Genomic DNA, 10,522 nt, shown 5'->3' with positions numbered 1-10,522 from the left:
TGGGATTACAGGTGCCCACCACCATGCCCAGCTAATTTTTGTATTTTTAGTAGAGAAGGGGTTTCACCATGTTGGCCAGGCTGGTCTTGAACTCCTGACATGTGATCCGTCTGCCTAGGCCTCCCAAAGTGCTGGGATTACAGGTGTGAGCCACCACGCCGGCTGGATGTGCCCATCTTTGAGGGGACGTATGACTCAGCCGACCACAGCACGCACATGCTGTCTCTCTGGCCATGCTCCTCCCTGCTTTAAATTCCTCCATGGCTCCTGTGGACCCCTGGATGAAGCCCCTTGTGCCTGCCTGTCCTTAGGCCTCTGCCAGCTTCTCTCACCCTCCTCCTGCCCCCTCCAGCCTTGTGGGCCATCCCAGCCTTCCCCGCCGTGTTCATGTAACTTCCCCAGTCTGCAATGCCTCCCACTTCCTTCTTTGTCTGACCGGGCTATTTATTCATCTGGGCCCCAGCTATATTTGTTTCTGCTTACAGGAAGCCTTCACCCCAGCCCTGTTCCCTGCCGCCGTCCCATGCTTGTGGTCTCCAGTGAGGAAGGCTTCTCTGAGCTTCAAAAGGCATTCTGGGTGCTCTAGTTGAAGGGCAGGTGGGTGGGGGGTGGAGACCCATCTTGGGGGCCTGCCCTTAACTGTGTGCACCAGTGGATCTCTAATTCCACGGTTGCCCCTCAAGATTCAGGGCTGGTTCCCTAGAAGTCAGGCCGAGGCTGTGCAGCTGGGCACTGTGCCAAGCCAGACACGTTATTGTATGTGATACTCAACAAACTTAGGAGGCCCCATGTTATATGCGAGGAAACAGAGAGGGTAAGCCAGTGATCCAGGGTCACACAGCAAATGCTAACAGGCTGAGAGGTTTGGTCCCAGGGAGTCTAGCTACAGACCAGTGATGCACACAGTCGGTGTCTGGCTTTGAGCCCCGAGTCTCCCACTCGTTAGCTGTGTGACCTCAAGGAGGTTTCTTACCCTCTCTGTGCCTCACAGGCTTTTTAACACATTAAAATCCACAGAAGCCTTAATATACAGTGTGGCATAGCAATCACTCTGTGTTACCTCATATTATTTTTTCTTTTCTTGAGATGGGGTCTTGCTTGTTGCCCCAGCTGGGCTTTAACTCCTGGGCTTGAGTGATACTCCTGCATTGCCCTCCCAAGTAGCTGGAACTACTACAGGCACTTGTCACTGTGCCCGGTTAGCTTCTAGTATTATTGTTTTTGAGATGGAGTCTCGCTCTGTTGCCCAGGCTGGAGTGCAGTGGTGCAATCTCTGCTCATTGCAACCTCTGCCTCCCTGGCTCAAGCGATTCTCCCATTTCAGGCTCCTGAGTCGCTGGAATTACAGGCGCCTGCCACCAGGCCCGGCTAATTTTTGTACTTTTAGTAGAGACGGGGTTTCATCATGTTGACCAGGCTGGTCTCAAACTCCTGACCTCAAACGATCTGTCTGCCTTGGCCTCCGAAAGTGCTGGGATTACAGGCATAAGCCACCACACCCGGCCTATTCCTTCTTTTCCTCTGTAGCCTGAGCCACTTGGGTGTCTTCAAATCCCCGTTTTCCCCTCGCCCCCAGCTTTCATGCCTGCGGTGGCATGAGCTCTTCCACCATGTTTCTACTGACCTTTCCTGACCCTCACGGCTGGGTCAGGGCCCTGTGCAGTCCCCGACACGGCGCTGATGGCCCAGTGATGGTACTGCCAGGTGACATGTCCCTTTGCCTGACCCCCACCCTGGGCACCGGGAGCCCCTCAAGGGCTGGGACCAGGTGGGTCTTGGTGACTGCTCCATCCCCATGCCTGACTTTGGGCCCTGCATGCAGCTGTTACTGAATGAATATTTATTGAATGTGCAAAGACACGGACCCTCTGCCCCTCCACACAGCGAAAACAGGTTTCTACATTGTAAACACAACCTCCGTGTAGACCCCAACCCCCAAAAAGGCAAGACACCGGCCTAGCCAAACAGACTGGTCATTATTGTACATATAACTGGAAGGGAGGGGTGGTCCCGGACCCCCTCCACCTCCCCACATACGCTGTGGAAGAGGGGCAGGAGTGAGGAATGCTGGCGGAGAAGGATCCTTTGGTCTGAGATGTGGAGGTGATCATAACAGTTCCCGCCCGCTGGCTGTTTTGTTGACTTTGGAGAGGCCTTCCCGGAACCCAGAGTCGGTCATTCTGGGGGCAGACGGCAAGGAGGCGTCCAGCGCTGCAGGGCAGCAGGCCCCGCCCACCCGCCCCCTACAGCAGCCCAGGCCCTACTCTTCTACCCCAACCACCTAGGCCCCGCCCCCGCTACAGCAGCCCTGGCCCCGCCCACTCTACCCGGAACTACTCAGGCCCCACCCACCTCACCCCCACGGTAGCCCAGGCCCCACCCATTCTACCCCAACTACCTAGGCCCCGCCCACCCCCGCCCCCAGAGCAGCCTTGGGTGTCGCCCTAGCGGCCCTAACCACACCCCCAGCTCAGCCCGGCCTTAGGCACTCCACAGCTGTCCAGTCCCCACCTGCACAGCTGCCCTGGCTGCCCCCATCTCCCCTCCATCCCTCCTCAACAGCAGGCTCTGCCCTAACACTGTCCCCAGGGCTGCTACAGTCCCTCCCCCCTGCCCACCCTGCCCTGAGAGCCGCCCGCCCCCTACTCCACCCCCAGAGCCGCCAGCCCTGCCATGGTGCCCGGCTCACACTTGCTCCATCTGAACATCCTCCTCGTCCTCCTGGGGCAGCTGCAAGTACGGGTTGTCCCCTGTGGGCTGGAACTTGTAGCCCGTGAGCACGAAGAAGGCCAGGGTGGAGCCTTCCACCAAGAGCTGGGGGACAGGACAGAGTGGGGGTGTCAGGTTCATGCCCCCCTCACCGCGGCCGCCCTCCTGTCCCACCCGGGCCTCAGGCTCACCTGGTACAGCCACTGCCACTGAAAGGGGACAGCCACCTGCAGCAGGATGGCGATGATGCGGGTGAAGTAGACGTAGCAGATGACCTGCAGGGGCGCAGGCAGGCATGGGGCCAGGACTGTAGGGGCGCGGGCAGGCGTGGGGCTGGACTGATGGACCGTGGGCTGGACTGATGGACCACGGGCTGGGACGCCTGGGTGGGGGCCTCGGGATGGGGCAGCGGCCGAGGGGCTGGGGTGGGCGTGCAGCAGGTCGGTAATCCTCCCAAACCCCCCGTGAGCGAGGCGGGCTCCTACCATGACATAGTAATGCCGGAACAGCTTCAGCTTGGCCAGGTTCACTGCCACTGAGGGTGGGCACAGAGAGGGGGGTCAGGGGAGACTGAAGGTGGGAGGGAGGCAAGGGGGCTGGGGGCTGGGAGAGGGGACAAACAGAACATCTGAGGGAGTGTCCAACGAGCAGAAAGTCTGGAGGGACATTAGGTGGGGCAGAAGGCCGAAGGGGGAGATCAGAGAGGAGGGAAGGCCACCCAATGGGGCAGAGAGGCCAGAGAGAGGCATTCAGGGGGAAGAGAGGCCAGACTGGGGTGTCCAGGGAGGCAGAGGCCTGGGGGCTGGGCAGAGAGGCCAGGAAGGGCACCCAAGAGGCAGAAAGAAGGGCCTGGGGCAGGAAGAGGGCCATGAGCAGAGGGCCCACAGGTGCAGGGCCTCACCCTTCCCGTCTGTGCCAGATGCATCCTGGAGATGCCGGATGGACCTGGGACAAGTGGAGGACACAGGGTGCAGTCAGCGCGGACGTCGCCCATGTGCACAGGGCAGGGCCTCAGCCGGGGGCAGGGTCCTCACCAGACTACGGGGAACAGGATGGCGCCGCAGCAGATGAGATCCACCAGGAACAAAATCTCCTTCCACAGCACGTAGTCGCTGGCGCCCTCCTCGCGGGACTGGAGGACGATGTAGGCCACGTTGGCCAGGACCTGCGCAGGTGGCGGGGGTGGGTGGGCACTGCCCGGCCGGCGCGCTCCCCTCTGCCCCCACCGCCCCGTGCAGCCCTCCCCACCCTGCATCTGCACCTGCATGGAGATCACGATCCCAAAGACCTTCTTCTCCTTATCCGACAGGACGCACTTGATGAAGGCCCAGCCTGAGCCGATCAGGGCGATGGTGATGAAGAGAAGGGCACCCTTCAGCCTGGGGGGGGCAGGGGAGGGCGTGATGATGAGGTGGGGGGCCCGCCCTCCCCTGCCCGCCTCCCCCCAGCTGCCAGGCAGAGCGGGCGCACTCACAGGTGTGTGATGTAGTACATGACGGCAAGGCCTTCGATGGGGTGGCCCTGGCTGTTGATGAAGTAGTAGTTGATCTGGGGGTGGACGGACAGACGGACAGTGAGGCACACGAAGGGGTGGAAGGCTGGTGGTGGTGGTGGGGGCGGGATTAGGAACACAGACCGTCACTATCAGATGGGTGGTCAGAAAGTCGAAGAATGAGGACGGTGGGTGGGACTCAAAACTGGTAATTGGGGCTGAAAAGATGGAGGGAACGGTCACAGTTGGAAGGGTGAATGGTTGGACCATCAATGAGACGGACAGTCACAGCTGAACCAAGGGACGGTGACGGACAGAGCTGCCCAGCGGGACTGGCAGACAGAGGGGACGGGCGGCTGGCCACACTGGTAAAATGGGTGGACATGTGGAGAGCTGGTGGATGGCCCTCCCACAAGCCCAGGGCCTGCAGAGATTTGGGGGATGGCCCAGATGGTCTCTTCCTCCCAGCACACCCTCAGCTGCCCCCCGGTCCAAGGCTCTCACGCTGTGGAAGAGGAGAGAGATGCTCTTGGTGAAGGCCAAGGCCGCCATGAGCCAGTGGATCTTGAAGACGCTGTACCTGGTGGGAGGGTCAGGGAGAGATGGGGTGGGGGGCATCAGCAGGGCATAGAGACGGGGGTCTGGTGAAGGGACATGGGGGACCCCCCCGGGGCAGGGGCATTACATGTTCCTGCAGAGGATGGACACCCAGAAGATGCCGGCGGCCAGGAAGCAGGCGGACATGACCATGTAGAGCTTGAAAAGGGGCATCTCCGCCGCCGACAGGAAGCCATCGGGATTCTTCTCCCGGATCATCACCTGGGGAGGGGAGAAGCAGCGGCACAGCTTGGTGGGCGGCGGCGGCAGCAGCGGCACAGCTTGACCTCTGGCCTGGGAGAGCAGTGAGTGGGGGTCTCCCGCTCTCCCACTTTCTACTGGGCCACTTATCCACTCTGAGCCTCAGGTGGCCCCATCTCCCAAATGGGTATAACAGCTCCTACTCCGCACCCGGGAGGGCTGGGAGAAGCTAAGCGGGGTGTGGTGCTCCGGGCCCGCAGTGGGCACTCCCTGGCCCTGCTGCCTTACCCTCCACTCACCGTGATGTCGAATGGATGCTCCTTTCCCGGCACTGAATTGTTGCAGTTGTGGAAGTTCAGGCTGTACTGGCCTTCTTCCGCCTGAGAGCCAATCACCACGTGGAACTGGGCGGGGGGAGAGGGGAGGGCTCAGCCTGGGGGTCCTGTGGTCTGGGGCGACAGTCGGCTTGGGGGTCCCATGGTCTGGGGTGATGGTAGGGCTGCAGGAGGGCTCAGCCTGGGGGTCCCGTGCTCTGGGGACACAGTAGGGCTGCAGGAGGGCTCAGCTTGGGGGTCCCATGCTCTGGAGTGACGGTAGGTCGCAGGCGCTGCAGACACTCACACTGAAGTTGTAGGAGTTGTTGAGGTGGCTCAGGCCCAACACCAGCTCCTTGTCCTTCCCGCTAGGACCCTGAAGGGACAGAGCCCCACCATCAGCTGGCTCTGGGTCCCCGCAGGGCCCTGGGGTGTGCCATCTTCCCTTCTGCCCCACCTCCCTGAAACCTGAGGCACTGCGGGTGTTGACTTGGGCTTGCTGGCTGCAGAGGTCCCTCCTGTAAGAGACCAGGCAGTGATTTTAAGAGATGGATGGATAGAGGGGCAGCAGGAAAATGGGATGGGGTTGCACAGGGCAGACCTGCCCATCCACCCGACGGCACAGCCAGCCTGACTCACCGCCATCCACCTTGCGGGGGACTGTGGCCTGTGGCTTTGGGAGCCCTGGTTCGGAGGGTGCTTTGGGGAGGAGCCCAGGAAAGATAAACAACTTCTTCTGCTCTCCATACTTCCGCACCTGGACCCTGCGGGGAGGGTGGGGTGCAGCATGAGGCTGGGGGGCCGAACCTGGCTCAGGCACACAAGCCCAGGCAAAGGACTCAGTGGCCTCTGGCATCCTCTTGCGGGCGGGGGTCCAGCCGAGTCAGTTATCACTGAGTTTCAGCCTTTGGTTTCTACTGGTCAAGGAGGCTACCGCCTTCCTGTGCTGCTTACACCAGCAATTATTTGTCATTTCCCATGACATCAATCTACTCTTTTTCTCTTTTCTTTAGAGACAGGGTCTTGCTCTGTCACCCAAGCTGGAGCACTGTGTGTGTCGCAGCTCACTGCAGCCTCAGATTCCTAGCATCAGGCAATTCTCCCACCTCAGCTTCCAGAGTAGATGGGACCACAGGCACCACCACCATGCTTGGCTAATTTTTAAATTTTCTCAAGAGACGGGGTCTCCCTATGTTGCCCAGGCTGGTCTTGTTTTCTTGGCTTCAAGTGATCCTCCTGGCTCAGCCAGCCTCCCAAAGCACTGGAATTAATGGTATCAGCCACTGTGGTCAATCCTACTTTATAATAATAATAATAATAATAATAATAATAATAATAATAATAATAATAATAGGCTCTTGATCTGTCATCAAGGCTGGAGTGCAGCAGTGCAATCTTGGCTCACCGCAACCTCCACCTCCCCAGCTCAGGCGATCCTCTCACCTCAGCTTCCAGAGTAGCTGGGACTACAGGCGTGCACCACCATACCTGGCTAATTCCTGTATATTTTTTGTTGGTAAAGACAACGTTTTGCCATGTTGCCCAGGCTGCTCTACAATTCCTGGGCCCAAGCAATCCATTTACCTTGGCCTCCCAAAGTGCTGGGATTACACGCATGAGCCATTGCCCGGCCCTAAGTATATTATTTAAAAATAAAACATTTTATCTACAGAAAAGCAACATGCTTTTGTCAGACCCTGGCCCCAGGCTGCCTGGCTCCAAATCCCAGTTCCTGGGACTCAGTTTTCTCATCTGAAGAGCAGAGATGATCACAGGATAAGGCATCGATGAGTTAATGTGTTAAAGCTCCAGGACACAGCCTGGCAAACCGGAAGCACTCAACATGTGCGAACAATTGTCATTCCTTCTCACAACAGCCCTCTGTATCCCGGCCTTCTGCCCTGAGACACCAATACCCGCTGAGTCCCTCTCTCCTTCCTTCCAATAATCAGAAGACTTGAAGACAAAACTAAAAAGTAAGTGGCTTTCTCTCGCTGCTTCTCATCCCACCTGATCAGCCCAGGTGCCTGTGGGCATCACACAGGGAAACGCAGAGGAAGGATCTGAACGAGCCCCCGGTCCCCAACTCACTGCAGATCCTTGGTGTTGATGAGGAACAGGACCAGGAAGCTGCTACTGTTTTTCTGGAGAGGGCAGTCCTGGAAATCCCGGGTCTAGGGGGTGGGCAGGAGGGAGTCTTGGTTACTCCTCCCCTGGTCCAGCTCCACCCTGTCTCCCTCCCTGTCCACCCAGGGGCTCTTGCTGCTCCTACCTCTGAGAAAGAACAGGGGCCTTTGGGTTACAGGTGCAGAGGACAGACCCCACCCCCTCCCTCCAGCCCCTTCTCCCATCTTCCCCATTCCCTCCACTCACTGAATAGGAGTGAACTCTGCCAGATCGAACCCGGCTGAGACTGAACCCCACCTGGTGGATGGAAAAAAAAGGGGGAGGGTGTGAGGGACAGTAGAGACCTCCCAGCTATCCCTTTCAGTAGCAACAGAAACCTAACCTCACATTTACTGAACACCTAATGTGTGCTAGATCCCACATACTCTTTTTTTTTCAGAGTTGGCGTGGTGGGTGGACCTCATTCTGTTTCTCAAGCTGGAATACAGTGGCAGGATCATAGCTCACTGCAGCCTCGAACTCCCGGGTCCAAACGATCCTCTCACCTTAGCCTCCCGACTGGCTGGGACTACAGGCACACCTCACCATGCCTGGCTAATTTTAAAAACTTTTTGTAGAGACGGGGGTTCTCACTATGTTGCCCAGGGTGGTCTTGAACTCCTGGCCTCAGGCAATCCTCCCACCTCGGCCTCCCAAAGTGCTAGGACTACAAAGCCCGAGCCACCGCGCCCTGCCTGTCCCCCAAGTCTTAAGAAAAGTGCCTAGCACATCCTGTTTAAGACATCAGTATTCCCAGTTACAGATGAGGAAACAGACTCAGAGAGATCACGGGACTTTCACAAGATTACATGGGTAGAGGCAGAGCTGGGAACCCAGAGCCAGGCGATTGCATCCTGCTCTCCTTTACAAACTCCTCAAGCTCCCTCACCAGCAGGGACTTCTCTTCTGCCTCCCGGAGGCCCAGCCGCAGGAGGCTCAACTCCACCTCCAGGGAGCCGTTGGTGTAGAAACCAAAGTTGTTCAGTTGGATGTCTGCTCGCTTCTCCCCCTGCCGGAGACCAAGGAGGCAGAGGCAGTTCAGACCTCTTTCCGCTTGCCCAGCCCCAGGAGTCTAGCACGAGGATCCCCCGAAGGGCCTCCTGGTACCCTCTGTTTAGGAAAGGCCCAGAGGATGACAAGAGAAAGTTGAGAGGGACTTCCTCCCTGCAGGGAAAGGGTGGTCCTGCATTCTCCGACCTCTCTTCTGAGAGCCCACGAACAGAGATCCTGGGGCACCTGGAAGTCTCCCCACTGGGATGAGCACCACCCAGAGAACAGTTATTCACCTCGGAGGGCCTGGCCACCTTCCGGAAGAACTTTTAGATTCCAGTTGAGCTCCCAGCAACATTTCAACGGAACCCCCCCCAAATCCCATTAAGTGCCCCGAGGATCCCACTCTATAGCCCCCCCAGGACCCCGCTGTGCGGCTTCAGGGTCTTTAGCGCCCCAAAAGTGATTCCAAGAATTTAAAGGACTAAGACCCAACCGGGGGGGGGGGGGTGGTCCCCAAGAGATGGAGCCACGCCCCCGAAGGGAGGGGCTCGACCCCAGCGAGGCGGGCCCGGCAACTCCATCCGGAGGATGGAAGGGGATCCCGGGACGAGACCACTCCGGGCCCGGAAACGGGGGGCGCCGGACCACTCCATCCCGCGTCGGGGGCGGGGGAGGGCGGACGAGACCACTCCAAGCCAGGGGGCTTCTCCGAGACAAAGTTGCTCCCCCGACCCCAGACCCTCACGCGGCGGGCCTCACCGTCAGCGCCAGCCAGTGGATGCGCCCGGAGCAGCCGCCCAACAGCAACAGCAGAAGTAGCCGCTGCCCCCATTCCGCGGGGCTCCCGCGGCCGAGCCCCCTCCTCTCGCTCACTGCCATCTCTGGAGCCACCGCCTCCCCGACTCCGCCTCTGGCGCCCAAGCCCGCCCACCGATGAGCCAATGGCCGCACGGCGGGACCCGGCGCTTCGGAATTTCCAGTCCGCCAACCAATCAGCAATTGCCTCTCCGCAAGCCCGCCTACTTACGACACCCGATGGACAGCACCGGTTCCGAATGGGAGTGCCGACAACTCTTAACCCCCGCGCTCACTCTCACCAATCGCTATAAAGATTGTCCAGGATGTGATTTAATGAGCAGTTTATCTAACCAATTGTCATGGATCTGATATCTGGCCCTTGAAGCGGAATTTCTCCACCCAGTCTTAACCGTCCGGTACTACATTACCCAGAATGCAGCGGTAGCAGACAAGGGCAACAAGGCATTAAATAAACTACATTTCCCAGTATCGCCAAGGACGGACTTCCTCTTCTTGCTCCAGGGATATGGCTCCCAGCCAGAGCTCAGGATTTTGGTAAACACACGCATCTGTTCAGGCCTGACCTGTTTTCCTAATCTTCCTGGTCCACAGAGAGGCCTAAAGCTGGCCTCTGGTTAAAGTTTGACCCTAGGATGACCTATGACCTCAGGCTGAGACCCCAGCCTTAGGTTAAGCCTTTTATTCCAGAGTGAGGCAATTGGAGCCCCACCCCCAGATTACAGGCTAGACCGGACTCCGGGCTGAACTCTGACCCCAGGTGAACTCCCCCTGCAAGTTGAGTCACAACTTCAGCCTGAAATTCTGACATCCCCTCGTCTCCCACACCACACACTGAGAGGCTTAATCTCTGGTTTAGGCCACCGATCTGGACTAGCCCTGACTCCAGATTGGACCTGACCCCTTACTGGGTTTCTAATCCTTCTGGTTAAGCCTCTGGCCTCAGTTTGAGACCCTATCCCCACCGTGGTGCTGACCTGGGTTGAACCCCAATTCCAATTTGTGTCTCTGAGCAGAGGTGAACTGTGAACTTTGCTAGGCTGAGCTCCCATTTCAGACGAGCCACTAAACTCACTGGGTTCAGTTGCCCAACTGCAATTAGACATTTTCTAGCTCAGAAGCCACCAGCAGGTGGGGCCAGGTCCCAGCAGAGACATCAGTCCCAGTGTGGGCTCTCAAAGCTCTCCTGGGCTCGCCTGTATCTCTCTGTCCTGGGAGCCTGGGTGCTCTGTGT

At 58.4% G+C, this 10,522-nt stretch overlaps 1 protein-coding gene across 2 annotated transcripts; it reads right to left on the bottom strand.

Moving 5' to 3' along the window:
* Positions 1–1,956: 1,956 nt before the first annotated feature.
* GPR108 (G protein-coupled receptor 108) lies at positions 1,957–9,398 on the bottom strand. 2 transcript variants are annotated; one of them, XM_023186773.2, is made up of 18 exons: positions 9,232–9,398; positions 8,369–8,488; positions 7,687–7,737; positions 7,405–7,487; positions 5,953–6,077; positions 5,782–5,831; positions 5,621–5,689; positions 5,299–5,403; positions 4,887–5,020; positions 4,706–4,781; positions 4,184–4,257; positions 3,971–4,088; positions 3,744–3,874; positions 3,611–3,654; positions 3,195–3,244; positions 2,901–2,984; positions 2,690–2,814; positions 1,957–2,180 (listed from the first exon to the last, which is right to left on the bottom strand). In XM_023186773.2, exons 1-18 carry the CDS (start codon positions 9,349–9,351, stop codon positions 2,108–2,110), a joined length of 1,632 nt encoding a protein of 543 aa, XP_023042541.1. In that variant the 5' UTR covers positions 9,352–9,398; the 3' UTR covers positions 1,957–2,107. The 2 variants fall into 2 exon arrangements, with proteins under 2 accessions (XP_023042541.1, XP_023042542.1); XM_023186774.2 differs by having other exon boundaries at positions 3,744–3,841.
* Positions 9,399–10,522: the final 1,124 nt, after the last annotated feature.

Source organism: Piliocolobus tephrosceles, chromosome 21, assembly GCF_002776525.5.
Source record: "Piliocolobus tephrosceles isolate RC106 chromosome 21, ASM277652v3, whole genome shotgun sequence".
Classification (NCBI taxonomy): Eukaryota; Metazoa; Chordata; class Mammalia; order Primates; family Cercopithecidae; genus Piliocolobus; species Piliocolobus tephrosceles.
Note: the sequence above shows the minus strand (reverse complement) of the source record. Positions and strands in the feature narration are given on the sequence as shown.

Coding starts and splice junctions, on each gene's coding strand:
- GPR108 (XM_023186773.2), bottom strand. CDS start 9,351: ATGGCAGTGAGCGAGAGGAGGGGGCTCGGCCGCGGGAGCCCCGCGGAA. Junction 7,488..7,686: donor GCAGAGTTCACTCCTATTCA/GTGAGTGGAGGG, acceptor CCCACCCCCTAG/ACCCGGGATTTCCAGGACTG. Junction 5,690..5,781: donor CAACACCCGCAGTGCCTCAG/GTTTCAGGGAGG, acceptor CTGTCCCTTCAG/GGTCCTAGCGGGAAGGACAA.